Source organism: Canis aureus, chromosome X (assembly GCF_053574225.1).
Source record: "Canis aureus isolate CA01 chromosome X, VMU_Caureus_v.1.0, whole genome shotgun sequence".
Taxonomy (NCBI): domain Eukaryota; kingdom Metazoa; phylum Chordata; class Mammalia; order Carnivora; family Canidae; genus Canis; species Canis aureus.
Genome location: NC_135649.1, coordinates 32,740,354 through 32,760,854, shown reverse-complemented (window position 1 = coordinate 32,760,854; position 20,501 = coordinate 32,740,354). Strand labels below are relative to the sequence as shown.

General features: G+C 42.0%; 1 protein-coding gene across 7 annotated transcripts in view; it reads right to left on the bottom strand.

Annotated features, from left to right (window-relative positions):
• The window catches only part of KIAA1210 (KIAA1210 ortholog), a 58,490-nt gene that overhangs the window by 15,530 nt on the left and 22,459 nt on the right, over positions 1-20,501 (bottom strand). For 5 of the 7 annotated variants that reach the window (XM_077889816.1, XM_077889813.1, XM_077889815.1 and 2 more), the window contains exons 3-6: positions 15,712-15,880; positions 12,229-12,355; positions 11,775-11,912; positions 8,161-8,316 (exon numbers count right to left, since the gene is read on the bottom strand). In XM_077889816.1, the coding sequence (XP_077745942.1) occupies positions 8,161-8,316; positions 11,775-11,912; positions 12,229-12,355; positions 15,712-15,880 (590 nt within the window). The remainder of the gene's footprint in view (positions 1-8,160; positions 8,317-11,774; positions 11,913-12,228; positions 12,356-15,711; positions 15,881-20,501) is intronic. The other 2 variants (XM_077889814.1, XM_077889817.1) reach the window with 2 other exon arrangements.

The window sequence follows — 20,501 nt, the reverse complement described above, 5'->3', positions numbered from 1 at the left end:
GGGAGAAAATCAGGTTCAAAGAGGGCTTGTCTGTAAGCTGCATTTGCAGAAACAGCACACTACCTTTATTTAAATTTACTGTTCAAGGGCGCCAGGCTGATGGGAGGACCTGAGTACCCCCACCCCCAATGAGGTGAGGATGGAGCCTGTCACCTTGTCCTCATTATGGCTGGCTTCTACCTCTCTGAACTATCTGGTCCCTGGGGCTCCCAGTTGAGTTCCTCCTAGGAGCCTCAAACTACTCTCCTCTAGGCTTCTTGACATAGCATTTTCTACACCTCAAAAACACACCCCAGAGCACCTCCCACTCCTGAGAAGCTCCCAATATTTGCGTCAGGAGAGCCCCTTGGAAGGCCAGGTGATAAGCCATCTCTCTCCTGCACACCAATGGAAAGTGATACAATTGAGCAGGTGGACACAATCTTCATTTCTGTTTACTCACTAGCTCTTTCCAAACTAGCTTTACATAGCACTAGGGTCCCCTTTGGTATTTGCAGCTCTCACATCTCTTCATATTCCACCCACCCCCCACTACTTTGTGTTGGTTCAGTGATAACCTTAGCTACTATCTTGGTTCCAAATATGGTTCTTTTATGGCCAGAGATTCCAATGCCTGGGGTGTAACACAGTGCTAACGGGTCAGGCCAATGATAGATCCAGGTCACTGTTCTGTTTTTTATTCTAGGAAAAGGGGAAGGAATGGAATGCTAGTTATCTTTTGTGGGGTCAGTCACACAGAATTAAAAGTGGTTCCGGAGGCCTTTTCTAACTTGTTCATGCAACTCTCATCCATGAATTTATAGAACACCTCTTCTGGGTACTATATATTTGCTTGTGTGATCTGGTGGAGTTGTTAATTTAACATTCAGTGTACAGAGTAAGGTCTCTTGTTTTGTTGTTCTGAAATGTGTTCATACTTCAGGGCAATCTTATAGTTCCGGTATTTGGGGACTACATGATAAGGTCCATACTCCCACTAACCTCACATAATCTATCTCCCTGTTACCTCTGTGACTATGCCTCCCATCACTTTCTGTTCCAGACATACTGCTGGTTTGCTGAACTTCAAACATTCCATGTGTGCTCCTCCCTAAGGGCATGCTCTTCCTTCTGCTGGGCATGCTCTTCCCCCATGTACATGTGGCTGCCTCTCTCACTTCCTTCAAGTCCCAATACAAAAGCCACCTTCTCGGTGACATCTTCCCTGGCTAACCTATTTAAAATTGTATCCCTCCACCCTGACACTTCATCATCCCCTTCCTATGTTGTTTTTCTTTTCTCCTTGGCACTTTTATCACTAACATACTGTATATTTTGCTTATGTATCTTATTTATTGTCCACATCTCCCACTACACATATAAACTCCATGAAGAAGAGTTTTCATTTGTTTTATTCATGACAGTATCCCTAACCCCTAGTACTGTGCTTGGTACATAGTAGTTGCTCAATAAACGTTTGCTGAACTGGCAAATTGATTATGCTAAATGTTTCCGCCAGATGTTTCCTTTCTGAGAAATTGCTTGGAGAAAGCCCCTCTGTTCTCTGTATCATTTTAGTTACTCTTTCTGAGACCTCACTAGTTCCACCTGAAGGTAAATGGAAAAGTCAAGGAGGTCTATGGATCCAGAAGCCCTAAAGGAACACCATGTAACTGGCTTTTCATGAAAACTAACTTATGATGCCTAGACAGCAAGTAAATGCACATTTAATTTAAAATTTTTTTTTCAATTTCTTTGGCATCCTAAACCTTATGGTGTAAGCACTATAGACAAAAGCACTGTTTAGTGAGACTCTATAGCATAACAACGAAATCCGGCTCAGCAAAATTCTGGCAACTTGTAGATTGAGTGTGTGCAGGTGAGAGCTTAGCTGTTCCCAGCAATAGCTTAAACCAAGAGTCCATCAAACTTAAAAATAGCCACTAGTCTCGCCATGCCTGATTGGCTCTCATTAAGAAATCTCTAGGTATTAGACCTAAACACAGACCCATAGCTATCTTCGAAACTGGGCTAAAAATAAGAGAGCAGAGCCATCAAGCATTATCCTCACCTGACTATGGCACTCAAGTTCAAGCATGTGATTCAAAATAGCCCTAAGGGAATCTCTGTTGTTGAGTTTAGAGTATGTCATCTGGCTATAGAGTATGTGTATATTTTACAACTTCCCTTAAACTCATAAGTGAATTAAATAAACAGTTAATAAAATCAATGATTCAAATAGACCCTCTGGAACTCTGGGCAGTGAAAATATGGTCTAGGATCTCCCAACTCCCAGCATCAGAGTCACCTGTAGTGAATACTGAAAAAAATACATTTCAAAAGATATAGCAAGACCTGATGAATAAGACTATCATGGGAGGGGCCTTATAATAGGCTTAACAGGCTCTCCAAGTGAGTTTTCCGAGTTGTGAATCACTCCTAACTCTGGTGTGACAGAAGGCTCTCATTTTCAAACAGAAGCACAGCAAAATCAGGGGCGTCTGAGTGGTTCAGTGGTTGAGCATCTGCCTTTGGCTCAAGTCATGATCCCAGGGTCCTGGGATCGAGTCCTGCATTGGGCTCCCCACAGGGAGCCTACTTCACCCTCTGTATATGCTTCTGCCTCTCTCTGTGTGTCTCTCATGAATCAATAAATAAAATCTTAAAAAAAAGAAACTAGAAATCAATAACAGAGGGAAAGCTGGGAAATTTGCAAATAGGTGGAAATTAAACAACACAGCCTTAAGCAACCAATAAATCAAAGAAGAAACCAAAAGGAAAGTTACAAAATACTTTGTCGTGAATAAAACCTAAACCACAACACGAAATAATTTATGTGATACAGTAACAGCAGTCCCTGGAAATTCACAGATATACATGCCTATGTTAACAAAGAAGAAAGATCACAAATCAATAACCTAACTCCCCACCGTGAGGAACTAGAAGAAGAGAAGACTAAACCCAAAGCTAGCAAAAGGAAGGAAACGGTAAAGATTAAGGTGGAGATAACAAAAAAGAGAATAGAGAAACCATAGAGGAAATCAATGAAACCAAAAATGGGTTCTTTGAAAAGTAAAACAAAATGGACAAATCTTTAGCGAGATTTACTAAGGCAAAAGGAAGGAAGATACAAATTACTAAAATCAGAAGTGAAAGAGGACAATCACTACTGACCTTAAAAAAAAAAAACAAAAAGAACGATAGGACAATACTATACATAAATGTATGTCAACAAATTAGATGACCTAGATGAAAGGGATACATTCTTAGATACACCCAAATTACCAAAATTGACCCAAGAAGAAAAATAAAATCTGAATTGACTTGTAACAAGTAGAGATTGAATCAGTAATCAAAATTTCCCAACGACAACAAAGACCAGGACCAGATGGCCTCACTGGTGAATTCTACCACACTTTTAAGGAATAATTAAAACCAATCCTTACATATTTCAAAGACAAAGAAGAGGGAACACTTCCTTATTCTGCAAGGCCAGCATTGTCATGATTCCAAAGCCAGATAAAGGTATCATGAGAAAAGAACACTAGAGACCAATATCCCTCATAAAAACACATGCAAAAGTGCTAGCAAACCAAATCCAACAGCATATTAAGGCTATTGTATAGCATGACCAGTTGGGATTTACCCCAGGATTGCAAGGAGGTTTGCATATGAAAATCATCCGATGTAATACACTGTATTAATAAAATGAAGAAAAGGTAGCATGATCACCCCAATTGATGCAGAAAAGCATATGACAAAATCCAAGACCAATACCTATTCATGCTAAAAACACCTAACAAAATATGGGTGGAAAGTATATATGAAAAAATCTATAGCTAACATCATAATCGATGGTGAAGGACTTAAATTCTTCCCCCTAAGATCAGGAATAAGACAAGGATGTTCACTCTTGCCACTTTTATTCAACATTCTACTGGAAGTTCTAGCCAATTAAGCAAGGAAAAGAAACAAAAACATGCAAATTGGAAAGGAAGAGGTGAAACCAAATCTATTTACAAATGACTTGATCTTATGTATAGGAAATTATATACTAATAGGAAATTATATACTATATTATATATATTATAGATAGATAGATATAGTCAATACAATTATAATGAATAGTCAGGTGAGGGGTTTCTTTTTTTTTTTTAGGTGAGGGGTTTCAAAGAGAAATGCAAACTTTAAAAAAGCAACCAAACAGAAATTCCTAAAATTGAAAATTACAGTGTTTGGGGAAAAAAATTCCCAGATAGATTTTACATTCTTCATAAAAGCAGAAGAAAATACCAAGAGAATTTATACAGAGAAGTCAATAAAAAAGGTATAATATGAAAAAAAAGAAATTAAAAAATTAACAAAAAATAAAATTCTAAAGAATCTCCATAAATCTACAAGAGCTAATAAATGAATTAATCAAAATTAAAAGATACAGGATCAACACACTGAAATTAGTTGAACTTCTATACATTGGGCATGAATAACCTAAAAAGGTAATTAAGAAAACACTTCCATTCACAATGGCATCAAAAAGAAATAAAAAGTTAGAAATAAGCTTAACCAAAGAAATGCAAGATTTGTACACTATAAACTATAAAACATCCTGAAAGAAATTAAAGACCTAAATAAATGGACAGACATCCCATTCATGAATTGGAAGGCTTAATGTTAAGATGGTGATCAACTCCCCAAAGTGATCTAAAAATTCAAAGCAATCCCTATCACAATCCCAATGTGCTTTTTAAAAAATATTTTTAAAGATTTTATTTACTTATTTGACAGAGTGAGAGAGTACACAAGCTGAGAGACGGACAGAAAAAGGAGAGGGAGAAGCAGACTCCCTACTGAGCTCCCCATGGAGCCTGACGTGGGGCTCGATCCCAGAACCCTGAGATCAGGACCCTGAGATCAGGTGACCTTCCCGATGTGCTTTTTAGAAGATATAGAAAAACTTATTGGGATCCCTGGGTGGCGCAGCGGTTTAGCGCCTGCCTTTGGCCCAGGGCGCGATCCTGGAGACCCGGGATCGAATCCCACGTCAGGCTCCCAGTGCATGGAGCCTGCTTCTCCCTCTGCCTGTGTCTCTGCCTCTCTCTCTCTCTGTGTGACTATCATAAATAAATAAAAATAAAAAAAAGAAAAACTTATTGTAAAATTGATATGGAATTGCAAGGGACCCCAAAAAGCCTAAATGATCTTAAAGGGGAAAAAAGGAACAAAATAGGAAGATTCCCACTTCCTGATTTTGAACCTTACTACAAAACTAGATAAATCAAGACAGTGTAGTACTAGCATAAGGACAGACATAGAGATCAATGGAATAGAATTGGAAGTCCAGAAATAAATCCATTCATCTGTGGTTAACTGATTTGCAACAAGCATGCCAAGAACATTAAATGGAAGAAATAAGTCTTTTCAACAAATGGTGCTGTGACAACTGGATAGCCACATGCAAAAAATGAAGTTAGATCCTATCTCATACCATATATAGAAAAGAACTTGAAATGGATCAAAGACCTAAATATAAGAGCTAAAACTCTTAGAAGAAAACACAGGGGTAAATCTTCATGATCTAAGATGGGCAGTGGTTTCTTTGACATGACAGCAAAAGTACAAGTACTAAAAGAAAAAATATCAATAAACTGGACTTCATCAAAATTAAATTAAAAATTTTTTAATGTTATTCTTTTGAGAGAGTTAAAAAAGACAACTCACAGAATGGGGGAAGTGTTTGCAAATCATATACCTGAAAAGGGTCTAGTATCCACAATATATAAAGAACTCTTAACAAGAGAAAAACCAAACACAATTTAAAAATGGGCAAAGGACTTGAATAGACATTTCTCCAAAGGAGATCTATAAATGGTCAATAAACACATTAAAAGATGCTTAACTAACATCATTAGCCACTAGGGAAATGCAAATCAAAACCACAATGAGATACCACTTCACAGCCACGAGAATAATTTTTTTTAAATTGGAAAATAACAAGTGTTGGCCAGCATTTGGAGATATCAGAAGACTTACACATCAGCAGGAGGGAATGTAAAGTGGTGTAGCTGCTGGGGAAAACAGTTTGGTGGTTCCTCAAAAAGTTAAATGTAGAATTACCATACGATCCAACAGTTCCACTCCTAGGTAGGCACACAAAAGATTTGAAAACAAGGGCAGCCCAGCTGGCTCAGCGGTTTAGCACCTGCCTTTGTCCCAGGGTGTGATCCTGGAGTCACAGGATCAAGTCCCACATTGGGCTCCCTGCATGGAACCTGCTTCTCCCTCTGCCTGTGTCTCTGCCTCTCTCTCTGTCTTTCAAGAATAAATGAATAAAATCTTAGGAAAAAAAAGATTTGAAAACAAGTGTTCCAACAAAAACTTGTATATGATTGTTCATAGCAGCACTATTCACAATAGTCGATAGGTAGATAGGACCCAAATGTCTATCAGTGGATGAATAGCTAAACATGGTAGATCCATACAATGGAGTGCAATTCAGCCACAAAAAGGATTGAAATACTACAACATGGATGAACCTCAGAAACATCGTACTCAGTGAAAGAAGCCATTTGCAAAAGGCCATATACTGTATGATTACATATATATAAAGTGTCCAGAATAGGCAAATCCAGAGACAGAAAGCAGATTGGTGTGGTTGCCAGGGGCTGAGAGGAGGGAGGAATGATGAGTGACTGCCTAATAAGTATGGGGCTTCTGTTTGGGGGAACCAAACCTATTCGGGAACTAGACAGTGGGGATGGTTGCATAGCATTGTGAAAGTACTTAATGCCACTGAATTGTATACTTTAACATGATAAATTTTGTTATGTATATTTTATCACAGTAGAAATGTTATGTAATTCAGTCTTCCTACCAATTCAGACTAATTGGTCTGATTTAGCATATTCTGCAGAACATACATACAGTCTAGATCCATAAATCAGTGAGCATCCTTATCCACCTAACACCTGCCTGTGCTTTAACTTTGTTCCTAACTTGACCGCTTTTTTTTGTTGTTGACACATCTAACTGAAGTCTGCTTCCCTCCATAGGATCTTCTAACATCAAAACAGTTTTGTGCTGACTGGCATATTATCATCATTATCAATTACCTTTCTGTTTACTTTTTAAGTCCCAAAGGTTAATTATTCTAAACTCCATTTCACTTTAAAAGTCCTTTTAAGAGCAGCCCCTGTGGCGCAGCGGTTTGGTGCCGCCTGCAGCCTGGGGTGTGATCCTGGAGACCTGGGATGGAGTCCCACATCAGGCTCCCTGCATGGAGCCTGCTTCTTCCTCTGTCTGTGTCTCTGCCTCTCTCTCTCTCTCTCTCTCCTTCTCTCTCTCTCTCTCTGTGTGTGTGTGTGTCTATGAATAAATAAATAAATCTTTAAAAAAATAAATATCTCCTAATTATTAAAAAAAAAAAGTCCTTTTAAGTTTGGGTTGCCTGGGTGGCTCAGGTGGTTGAGCATCTGACTCTTGGTTTCAGCTCAGGTCATGATCTCAGGGTCGTGGGATTGAGCCCAAGGTTGGGTCAGCACAAAGTTGGCTTGTCCCTCTTCCTCCCCTTCTGCTCCTCTGCTCTCTCTCCCAAATACATACATACATACATACATATACACATACATAAAATCTCTAAAATTCCTTTCAAGTTCAATAACAACCAATTAAATTAACCACACATTAGTTTGAGAATGGAGGTACTGATACAGGCACAATCTACTAATTTTCCAATTGTATTGGATATTATTGGTTGATAAACCTACCTGTATAAAATGCACATACATGCCCTCTCATGTGTCAAATGATTTTTCATATAGGTGTATATCTACTAAACAATACTACATGCCCTAACCTTTGAGATTTTGGCATTCACAAACATAGAGGATTTACTTCCATAAAAATCTCCCTTGTTTTCTTCCTAAAATAACTGAAAATATCTGCAAACTATTATTGTTTTCTAAAATACCGTCTTCCCTTGCTTTCAAACAAAAGTGCTGATTATTCGGTTTGTAGAATTGGACAGAAAATGTAAATCACCATGCAAATCAAAAGTCAAAAATGGCCGTGGCTTCCTCAGATGCCCCCCTAGTGCTAAGCCACAGTAGAAGGAGTGCAAGAGATTATGCCTCTGACCTGTGCTCCCCAACAAAACCTACCAATTAGGATGGGGCTAACACTCACCTTCTTCAATGTCAAGATATTGTGTGGTAAAGCTTTCCTCCATGAGCTCTTAGGTGACTCTTCATCAACAGAGCTTACTTCAAAGTCATTAGAATTTGTGTCAGATTGGATTAGAGGTGGGCTGATGCTGGGTTGGCGTGGGCGCCGTGTTGGGATCTGTCAAGGACAGTATAAGGAAAAATTTAAAACTTGTGTGCTTTCCTCCAAATTATTGGTGTTTTCTTGTTGCTTAATGGATGGAGAGACTAAGAACCCAAAGTGAGAAAACAAGCCAAGAAAAGAATCTCCTACCTCCTTGTCTTCACTTCTTGTACCTATGCAAACCAGACCAATAGCCTTGGGTCATGCCCTGGATTGCTGCACACTTTTGCCAGTCCCCAAACAGAAACAGAAATTTTGAATTGCTTAATTGATCAAAATCAGAATTCTGGTGTTATCTCTCAACTAATGCTTACTATAAATCTTATTTCGGTCTGATCTTTGTTTTGGTTTTGGCCCTGTCTTTGGAAGTCTGGTTCTTGTGGAGGTTAAGTTTTAGGGTTAAGATCTAGGCTTCGCATCCAAACTATAACCCTTGCTCCTGTCATTCCAGGAATTGTCTGGATCATATCTTGACTCTATTGGTTGTTTATCTTAATCCTGTCAAGATTGGTCTTCTGTAATTATTAGAAAATCTACAGAACTAGCCCTGATTAGAACTGTTTTACTAGTTTTCCTAAGGGGATAAAAATTGATCATTTGGATTTTCCTTGGGCTTCAGCAGACTAATTTAGTTCATTCCAACTTGAACTTCATAGTACACTTGAATCTGAGGCACTGGTCTCTGCCATGGTCATTTCGATGTGGATCAGAATCTCTGATTTTATCTTTAACAAATGCCAGCTAAGCATCTACAGTGTGCCACAGCCCACTGTAAGCATTGGGCCTATAGCAATGACCCAAACAAAATCTTTGCTGTCATGGAACTGACATGCTTTCTTCTGTCATAGTCTCTGCTCCTGTTCAGGACAGATGGTCCTCAAATTCTCAAAGCCAAAGGAGGATTTTTCCAAGGTTCTGCCCCTGGAGCACTCCTGGCTAGAATCTAAGGTGCCCTCTTATTACTACCAGGCCCGCTGAGGGCTCTTGAGAAGAAGTCTCAAAGATTCACCAACCCCAAGTCCAATTCTAATAACAATAATGGCAATCATGACAACTAACTTTTACTGAGGGCTTTACTCTGCTTTAATCTGTATTCTTTCCTTCCTCTCACTAGCTTTGGGGTTAGTTTGCTCTCCTCTTTTAAGTTCCTTCAGGTGAAGAGGTAGGCAGTTACATTATTGATTTGATCTTTCTCCCTGTCAGGCAGGGCGCACTCTAGGTAGATGTATTTCATTTGAACTTTACAACAGTTCTTTGAAGCATCTGATCTTGTGATCCTCACCTTCCAGGTGGGGAAAACTGGGTCTGAATGAGGACGTGACTGGCCCTAATTCTCATGGTGGCAGAACAAGCATTTGAAAGGTCTGCTTGCCTTTATGGTCCATGTTCTTAACTATTGTGCACTCCTATCTCCTAACTATAAGGGCTCGGAAGGGGTGTCCCATGCTCAAGTTCAGGAAGTTTAAGGGCAAGAACCAGATGGTTGAGCATCTGCCTTTGGCTCAGGTCATGATCCTGCGATCCTGGGATCAAGTCCCACATCAGGTTCTCTGTGAGGAGCCTGCTTCTCCCTCTGCCTATGTATCCACCTCTTTCTGTGTGTCTCATGAATAAGTAAATAAAATCTTAAAAAGAGGGGGCCTCAGAGGGAGACCCAGGTCTGTGACTTTGCACCCTCTGTTCCTAAATTACTGAATTCAGTTTGATTCCACAAGAAGATGCTAACAATCTGCTAGTAAATCTTCTCATCTATTTTCCTCAAATAAAAGGAACATGAAATGTCTTGGAGAATAATCAAGGCACGCACATTCCTAACACTTCAGATAAAACATCAGGTGAAAATCTGTCAAGGGATAAAACGCTGGTTCAGTCTCAGTATTTCTGACAGAACTGTACACTGGGAGTTTGTCTCCCACAATCTTCCAGTTGCTCTGAATGTCACAGAATCCATTATGACTCCTGCCCCTTCAAGGGACCCAGCCATTGGTCAATTCCATACTTTCTCAGCTTCTATGCAGCATGGGGTATCAGGACCCTCAACTTAATGCTCTCAATGACCCTGTCATGGAGGGTTGTCACCTTGGCACCAAAAGGAAGATTCCCATGCAAAGGTGGATCTGGTGGTTGATGGCTCAGGTTCTGTTAACACCATACCCTGTCTTCAGCTCTGTTTCTCAGAAGAGGGACTGAGGGAACAGGCCAAAGATGTGAGGAGTGAGCCCAAACCAATCGTTTGAGAAAAATTGCCTTGGGACTATTGTTTGGCTTTTCCTAACCCCTTCATTGTGAGAGGAAATGCCCCTAGAATCTTTACCTTGAATTTTCACACCTCCCCCTCCACCCCCAACAAATCACCTTTTTAGAGAAACAGCATGTCTCTGCTATGAGAATCTCTCTGTCTGTTGCTGGGACTAAGAGAAGAAGGAGAGAGGGAGGCATCCAGGAAGCAGAATTCCCCTTTCTGAATGTGAGAAACAACTGTGTAGCACTCAGTCATGCACATCTGGATTTGTGCCCCTGAGTGGTGAGGGAGTGCAGCCGTGGAGACAAGTAAAAGCTCGTGTTGAGGTTCAAGACTGAGGACAGGAAAGTTTGCAGAAGTGACCTTTGCTGCTGTGGTGCAACAGGGCAACAGTCTGCTGACCCAGGGTCTGCTATACAACCATAAGATGGGCACCGTTGGCGACCATCTTGGTGTTTGCTTCTCTACCTTCCACGGTTAATGTAGCCAGCAGAGCTGCCACATACAGTACAGAAACCAGAACGGGAGATAAAGAGTCTTGAGCAGACATGTCAGAAATAAGCCCCAGTCACCTTTTGCCAAATGCGAAAGTAGAAAACGGGCTCCTCCTGGTATGGCCTTCTCAGTCACACAGGGATATTTGGGTATTATCCCACCCCCAAGTTGAGAGAAGGAGAAAGGTAGCTGCTGAGGGTTATGTCCCTGGCAATATTTCCAGCTCCCCCTAGAACATCTCTAGATCAGAGCTCCAGAAGAGTCTAACTGAGTAATGGTTAGGATTATCAGGAGGTAAGAGGCTGTTCTATGCATAGGCTACATCTGATGAAGACTAAAGGTATATCCTTCTCCCTGTTGAGGCAGGTACAAAGAAACTGAATATCTTAAAGCCTGGGGTACTAGAAAGACTGGGATACTAGAAAGACCATAGGTTTTGAGGTCAACGCATCTGGGTCAGATTACCACTTACTACCTGGGTGAGATTGAGCAATTTCTTTAACCTCTCTGAGTCTTTATTCTAGCCTCACAAACAACCGTTTGAGGTAGATATTAAATTTAATATTAATATTAATATTATACAGTGGGTATAATATTAATATACACTGGAAAGGAAGGCTCAGAGAGGTTAAGCAATCAGCCCAAGATCACATAGCCAGCAAGTAGCACGAGAATTCAAGCATAGGTCTATCTGTTTGACTCAGCTGCCAAACTTTGCACAATTCCACTCTATTACCTCAGGGGCCTTGGAGCCTCCAACCCAGATTCCACTTTTGGGCACATATTGGGGCATAGCCTCAAACATAAGTCCAGAAACATCTCCATGCACATTACTAGTTCCAGTTCTAGGCAGAGTTCGGGAAACCAGAGTTCGCTGTTGAAGAAAGAAAAAACACGGCAGTTGGAATGCCTGCACATTGACAGTGGAATGTCACCGTCTTAATACTTAAAGCATTCTTGAGGTGCGTCAAGAAAAGTGAATATGGTTATGCCAGACAACACTGTGTGCTGGGCACTAGGTAATCACACCATATATTTATACACTCTCCATTCTTTACAATAACTCCGTGGGGTAGAATCAGCTGAGAAACAAGGCCAAATTCCCCACTCCTTGCTTTTTTGGCAGATTAGGACTAGGGAATGGAAGAGGAGTAGTCTAATTAGGCACTGATGCTTGAGTTCACTATTACCTGTAGAGGTCTGCCTCTCTTGGGCTCTGGAGAGGGACAGAGTTGATGGGTTGATCTTTCAAGCTCGGGTTCCAACATGAAGATGCTGTCATGGGACAGGGATTTGCTACCCATGTTGCTCTTGATCCTGAACAGGAAGGAAAAGGTCTGTAAAAGCAGCCCAAGGGCCATAGGAACTAAAGACACGTGTATATGCATAGTATGACATATCACAGTTACTTCAGAAAGAGGGCAATGATGTGCATGTGTGGACATAGAAAGTTTTCCATAAGATATTGAGTCAAAAAATAAAGAATAGTATGGTCTCATTTAATATATACACCTACGGGCGCCTGGGTGGCTCAGTCCATTAAGCATCTGCCTTTGGTTCAGGTCATGATCCCAGGATCCTGGGATCGAGGCCTGTGTCAGGGGGGGTCCCCACTCAGCAGGGAGCCTGCCTCTGCCCTTCGCCTCTTCCCACTCATGCTCTCTCTTTCTCAAATAAATAAATAAATAACGCTTATTACACACATATATAGTTTATGTTCATAGAAAAAAATCCAGAAGGATATCCACCAAATAATTAGTGGTAGATCCCCCTGAGGAATGGCACTGGGGGCAGGAGTAGGAAATACTTTAATTTCCTACTTTATGTACTTCTGTATGATTTTGATTTTTAAATTATCAACACATATCTTTGTTATATGATAGTTTTGAGATACAGTTTACATACCATCCAATTCACCCATTTATTTTTTTAAAGATTTTATTTATTTATTCATGAGACACACACACACAGAGAGAGAGAGAGAGAGAGAGAGAGAGAGGCAGAGACACAGGCAGAGGGAGAAGCAGGCTCCACGCAGGGAGCCTGATGTGGGACTCGATCCCGGGACTCCAGGATCACGCCCGGAGCCAAAGGCAGGCGCTAAACCACTGAGCCACCCAGGGATTCCCTAATTCACCCATTAAAAGTCTACAATTCAATAGTGGCAACCCCGTGGAATGAGAGGGAAGACCCTGAGTCTTTCTGTTATTAAGGTAAGAGTTGTCAAAGATCTTTCACACCCAAATTTCTCTCTAGTGTTTTTGTTTTGATTTAAAATATCAAACATCTGCCCAGATCTTGGAGGCTCTCATTCACTAGATCTTTTCTTCTTTCACATGAGGGTTCCGTGATACATCTGTCTGATTTTCAAAGCTATCTTATGCACCTACTCTACCTCACCCCCACCCTCATCTTGCTAAACCCAGATGGAAATACCCTCTGATTGGGAATGAAGACAGATTGATGACAATTAAGTGCTAAGATAAATCAGGGGAAAGTTAGAAACAAATAAAAGGCTAAAGGCACAAAAGACTCCTTTTGGAATGTGGGAAGATATTTTACCTTTTAAAAATTTCACCCAAAGACATCAGAAGAAAACTAAAAACTAATACCTCTTATGAAATGGATATAAAAATCTTCAATAAAATACTAGTCATCTGAATCCAGCAACGTAAGGAATTATACACTATTACCAGGTAGAACTTGCAAGAAATATAAGGTTTTCTAATATATGAAAATCAATCAATGTAGTACACCATATCAGCAGAATAAAAGCAAAAACCATGTAGTTATTTCAACAGATACAGAAAAAGCATTTGTAAAGTCCAAATACGTAATAAATACACTCAACCTTGGCAGAGGACATCTGTGAGAAACTCTCAGCTAATGTCATATTTAATGATGAAAGACTGAATGTTTTCTCCCTCATCGGGAACAAGACAAGGATGTCTGCTCTTGCCACTTCTATTTAACATTGTCCTGGGGGTTGCAGCGAGAGCAATTAGGTAAGAAAATTAAATAAAAGACATCCATATTGGACAAGAAGAAGTGAAATTATCTCTAATCATAGATGACACAACCTCATGTATAAAACTCCTAAGGAATCCAATAAAAACTACTGGAACCAATAAGTGAGTTCAGCAAGGTTGCAGGATAAAAGACCAATATACGACAATCAATTGTATTTCTGTATCCTTGCAATGAGCAATCCTAAAATGAAATGACAAAACCACTTCCAATTTTCATTTACAATAACATCAGTAAGAATAAAACACTTAGGAATACATTTAATGAAAAGTGTCTAAAAATTATACTCTGGTCACTCTAAAACCCTAATGAAATAAATTAAAGAAGGAAACCTAAGGAAATGAAAAAGCAACCTATGCTCATGGTTTGGGAGACCTAATCTTGTCAAGAGGGCAATAAAGTCTGCAAACTGATCTACAGATTTCAGGTGATCACTACTGAAATTCTGGCTGCCTTTTTGTTATTCTTTTGCAGAAGTGGGCAAGATTATCCTTAAACTCATAGAGAAATGTAAGGGGTTACATACTGATAAACTTGAAAAGTAAGAACAACATTGGAGAACTCACACTTGCCAATTTCAAAACGTACTTCAAAGCTACCTTCATCAAGATAGTGAGTACTGGCATGAGGATAAACATATAGATTGTTGCTATTTGTAGAGATGACACAGAGTAGACCCAAAATCCCCTCTCCTTGCCCTCCCCCCCCCCCAGTTTATAGCAGGGCTAGTCTTAGCCTCACTTAGAGCTGTAAGGTTGTGGTCTATACAATGGCATCATTTGTAACGTGTGAAACAAGCCCCTCTGTCCATAACCATCTCCTGCTCTCTGAGATTCCTCACGTTCAATGCACTAATTAAGGTCCTTAAGGAAACCTAGGTGTTAGCAGTCAGGGAGTAGTATAACAAGTATAACACGTTACTGAGTGTCCCATTTCCAGCAAGCAAAGCCTTGAGGGAAAAGGTAACAGCACGGGTGAGCTCTATGGGCAGCCCAAATAAGTCTGGCAAGTTGGGCTCAAGTGGAACTCCGTAGGCGGGGATCTGATGGATACAGGAACAGCTGGGGGTACTGGACGTTCAGATACAGAAGGGGGGCATCACAGATGAAAATCTGAATAGAGGTGGCTGAGAAAGAGGCTCCCCCATTCCGGGACCAGTTCCAGCATTTTCCATACCCCCTCTGTCTCCTGTGATGGAGGGAGAAATGGATTTGGGGTTCTTGGTTTGTTTGCTTGTTTCTTTGTCTTTACATTAACACAAGTGATTTAAAGCTTTGGCCTCCACCCAGCTAGAGGCTTCTGTCTCTGAGATTTTAATCACACATTAAGAGATGTAGCTCCCTCCCCCCCAACCCCGCTGGGGAAATCACAGACCTATACTCTGAGGGCCAGGCAGGCAAACCAGGCCCAGCTTCCCAAATGAGGTAGGATGTCTTTACTTGAAACAGAGGCCTCCAGCTCCTCACTAGTGGTAGGCGCCATGTGGCTGTGATGGGAAACTCTGCCCTCATCTACTGGTACCCAGTGCTCTCGGGGTCAGGGGTGTGCAGCTGCCCAACCTACTGAGCTATGCACCCCAGACCACAAGCATACGTGTGAGCACAGAAAAGGCCCCCTGGCAGTGGCTGTAGCCCCCCTGAGCTTACCTGGGCTCAGTTCGCTGACCTTCTCGAACTGGCTCCAGAGAAGAAATGTTAATACTGCTGCTGGACAAGCTTGGTTTTAGCCTCCTCCCTCCCTGGGCATCTTCAGACTCTTTTTTCTTCTTCTTGCCAAAAAAGTTCTTGAAGGCTTTAAATTTGGATTTCTTCTTTCCTGGAAGTTAGGGAACAAAAGCAAAGCAGAGTATGACAGCGGAAGGGAGGGTGGAGAGGAAACAGGGCCTTTGTGACAGGAACAAGGACTGTGATCCCCGATGCCCTGCAGGCCTGGCCCTCGCCGCCACTCCCCAAGCCCACAACACCATCCACTTGGCCTGGTCCCTTCTTCACAACTCATTATGACAAAGTGTCTGAGTTTCTGGGGTGAGCAGAAGCTCAGGCCCAGCTCGTGGTCTTCAGAGGGGCCTCTCTTCATGCCCAACCCACCAGGCATCCACCTGCCTCTCCACTCCAACGCACACCTCTTTCCTGACCTAAGAAGCTCATTCACGTGCAGCAATTACTGAACCCCACAGAATCACTGGGGACTACCCCCTGACTTCCCTCTGGTGGCTGGGATCACTGCTGTCCAGTTGGGGAGCCAAGCTTCCACAGGGGAAAAAACCCCTGGGGACCCCAGAGTTCTAGGTGGGAGCTGGTACCGCCCACCTTGGGTGTTGAAGGACACACATCCAAGGGGTGAGTGCTGTCAGGGCAGTGCGGTGAGGGAAGCCATCCTCGAGGAGGGAACTTAGGAGCAAGGGAGAGAGCTGGGAAGAAAGGGCCACCAGGTAAAGAAGCTGCCTGTGCAAAAGTCATGACAATCAGATACCACAGGGTTTTGCAAGGAGTGCATGCGTGCATGTGTGCATGTGTGTGCTATGTGCGCTGTATGTGTTCTTCAATTATTGCCGGCTGGTTTGGATTATCTACAGGGCTACTGCCCTCTGCACATGCAAATAATTGAAAGTTTGCTCTATCTACATTAACTACCGGGGCAGCAGTGAGGAATGGGACCTTGAGATGCTCCTAAGGCTCTATTTGGCTTTTGTGAATTTCCTAACAAGCACACATATCTTTACTGGGGCTCAGCAGAAGATGGGCAAGGGGAGGGGAGTCGGTGCTGCATTCCTCAAAGGGAAGGAATCAGCTCTTACTGCTTTTACATGCAGTAATTCACCAGCGTAGGTGTCTCATCCAAATTCTCAACAGTCTGGTCTCTGGAAGGCCTCCTGCCAGCAAAACAGGGCTGCGCTGGCAGGGAAGGGCCCAGGCAAGGTAGTTGCCAATGAGGCTGCCACTAGAAAGGCTTAGTGGGATAATGGAAAGTACCACCCAAGAGTCAGAACACTCTGGAATCCTTGGCTTGCCTCTGCTATCAATTAGCTTTGTGACTCTGGGTAAATCACTCAACCTCTCTGGAACTCAGCAGGGAAGTAAAGGGATCCCAATAATCAGCATTTTCCAAAGTCTGTTCAGAGGGTGGTCATAGGCCTATTGCATGGATCTGCAGGCCAGTCATTCTGAGAAATGCTGAGTTAGACAAAGTTTAGGACTCTGCTTTCCAACAAGACTTTTCTGGAACTTCAACATACCTATATGTATGGTGAAGCCCTAAGATACTGGGCACAATACTGTCTCCCAAATGCATGCAAGCAGAATGTCTGGCAAAACACACTTTGGGAAATGCTACAGTAGGGTTCTTCTAGCTCTGGAATCCTATGGCCTGTTTGTATACTGATTCCTAAAAAGCCTACCTATTAGAAAGGTTTCTAAAGTTCAAGGCCTGCCTTCAGTCCAGTGTCCCACCAACCTCAATAATCAACCCTTTTCTCTCTACACACCTGAAACTTGACTGTTGGCCCTTCAAGTTTTACATCTGAATGCTCTCTAGTCTGTTTATCCATCCATCCATCCATCCATCCATCCATCCATCCATCCATCCATCCAACAAATGTTTAAGACCAAGCACTTACTATGTTTTGGGTATCAATGAGAAAGGAATAAGATACAGTTCTGTGTCTTAGCTACCGACCCCTACATCAAGGCTGTAGGCAGGCCCTCTTTAGCATCCTCATTAGCAACCAGCACAGTGAAAGGCATGCGATAGCACCCCAGAAACCACTGAGCCCTTTGAGGAGTGCAGAATACCAACACGACTGTCAATTCCCTTAAATTGAGGTCACTGAGCAGTCATCACTGAGCATCGTATAATTTAAACACTGGCCCTTGTCAGGATTGATATAAATTGTAAAAAATGTAAGTAAAGAGTTTAGCATAGGATCTGGTGTGGTGCAAGTGCTAATAAATGTGAGCTAGTACTAGGGAATCAATATTAATTTCTCTAAAAAAATGTTTTTGCATAAGCTCTACACCCAGCGTGGGGCTTGAACTCACAACCCTGAGATCAAGAATTGCATGCTCTACTGACTGGGTCAGCCAGGTATCCCAATAATTACTTGTTTATTATGCCAGATTCAATTCTATCTGTAGAATCGATCTATCACTTCTATCTATAGATAAGGGGAAGCAGCCCCACATCTACCATTCAATAGTAAATTGCATGCATGTGCAATATGCATGATTAGAAGCAGAAGCCGGCATGGGGTGGGACAATGCAAGACCAGAGGACTGTTTGCTTGATAATCACCACTTAACTCATTGCAGTTGGGATGGCTTGGGCAATTTCTCATCTACTAGGATGTATCTAAATAGGGTCACAATTGGGACCAACTTACCAGTCCTACCAGTAAAAAGAATAAAACATGAAGATACAGCAGGAAACCGAGTTTCCTTCTGTATTTTTTTTCAGGAAAAAATTCAACTAATTTCTATAATCATAAATCATTTAGAATGATGCCTGGGATGCTCGAAAATGACTGCGCATTCCTCTACTATACCAATTACTGAAATCAGTTCTTTGCTGGAAAAAGATTTACCAACTGGACCCCTGGGGAGAAATGCCCTTCTCTGTGGTATCTGCCTATTTCTCTGGTGTAAAAGGCCCCCCATTTTCACCCACAAGGAGTAAGAGTTACAGATTCTTGACGGTTGGTCTCCTCCTGGCCTTCTGAAAGAGGAACAACTTTATGCTCAATGTGTTTAGAAACACAGATTGTTGCCCGTCTTCGCTTCAAAATCCCAGACTAGAAGGGAGGAGGGCAAACCTGCTTCTCATAAACTGGCAAAGGCAGAGAGGTGATTCTCAGCAGCTGGTAGCTGCACTTGTGACACAATCTAGAAACACTTAATAATTGAATAAAAACACTTTTAGGGATGCCTGGGTGGCTCAGTGGTTGAGCATCTGCCTTCGGCTCAGGGCGTGATCCTGGGATCTGGGATCGAGTCCCACATTGGGCACCTTGCAGGGAGCCTGCTTCTCCTTCTGCCTGTGTCTCTGCCTCTCTCTGTGTGTCTCTCATGAATAAATAAATAAAATCTTAAAAAAAACACTTTTAAAACTCTCCAGGCTGTAAAACTGAACGCAGCAAATGTAATCATTGTACAGGCAGACAAAAATTATTATGCACTGACACTCTTTCACGTCCCTAAGTTAGCAAAATGATTAGTGACTTCAGAACTGTAACAGGTGCTAAAATTTACTTACATGTGTATTTCAATCCCATCCTGACTCCTGCGAATTTCCATTTTGCTGGGCAAAAACCACAACATATTTTCCCACAAGCATCAAAAATACCTTCAGTAATATGAGTCTCTTTCAACCATGGGCACTAGAAAGAAAACAATGTTTCCATTCGGTCCTGCAGGGGAGCTCTGAGGATGGGCGTGCGAGCGCTTTGTTGGCGGAGTTGGGGGTACGCTGAGAGCCGGTGACCACCACACTCGGCAGGTTGGTTGCTCACTGACCTAGGATGGTGACTTGGAAGCTGGACACTGCCTTACCGAATAACCCATTACCACACATCCAATCTCAGCTGCAAGGGTCCAAGTCTTTGGCGTCTTTTGGCTTGGGAGACCCCTCCAGCACCAACTACATCGGACCCCACGTGTGGAGACCAGCTCTAGGAAATAGATACAAATCCAGGAACTGTCCACACACTATGTCTTTTGAAACCATAATGAAATCTGGGACGGCTGCCATATATTCAAGCGTATGAATTAATCTCCCAAGCTTTCTTTTGTAAAGGGGTGCCTGGCAGCTGAGACCCCTGCACAAGCTGGTTTTCAAAGCTGCTGAAGTGCCAAAGGGTAGATAGACCTAGGTAGCAAGTGAGGGTTGAAACGTCTGTATCCAGCAATGTTCATGTAGGGTTGCCTCTACACAGGGTAACTCATGCCCTGTCAGGTACAGCAGTGGTGGTCAGTGGCTGCCAGCTGTCTGAACTTCTCCTACAATAAAGCCATTGATTGCACTATGGATTCCAAAACAGGCAGTAGCTTTCCACATCCTCATCCAATGAGGACTGTGTGTCACATTCCAGAAAATAGCTCCCAGAAGGCAGGTTTTTACCCCCAGAGAAGAAAACACCATTAACTCCAAAGAAGAAATCATTGCTTCTGGATTATATATGTGCTTATCCACCAAGCATAAAGGCAGCCCACCTGGGTTGACCTTAATGGGCTTTAAAAATGCATCACATAATGGTACCTTGTTCCCTCATATCACTGCTTGGGAAGAAAACATTTCTACCTTAGCCTTTCTTTCCATCGACCTCTGAACAGCCATGTTATTCTCTGGCTAGCAATGACTAGTTCTCAAAACACACTCAAATGTCTGGTCTTTTAAAAAACAAAACCTTGGGAACAGAGAAAAGGCATTTCCTTACCTCCACTCT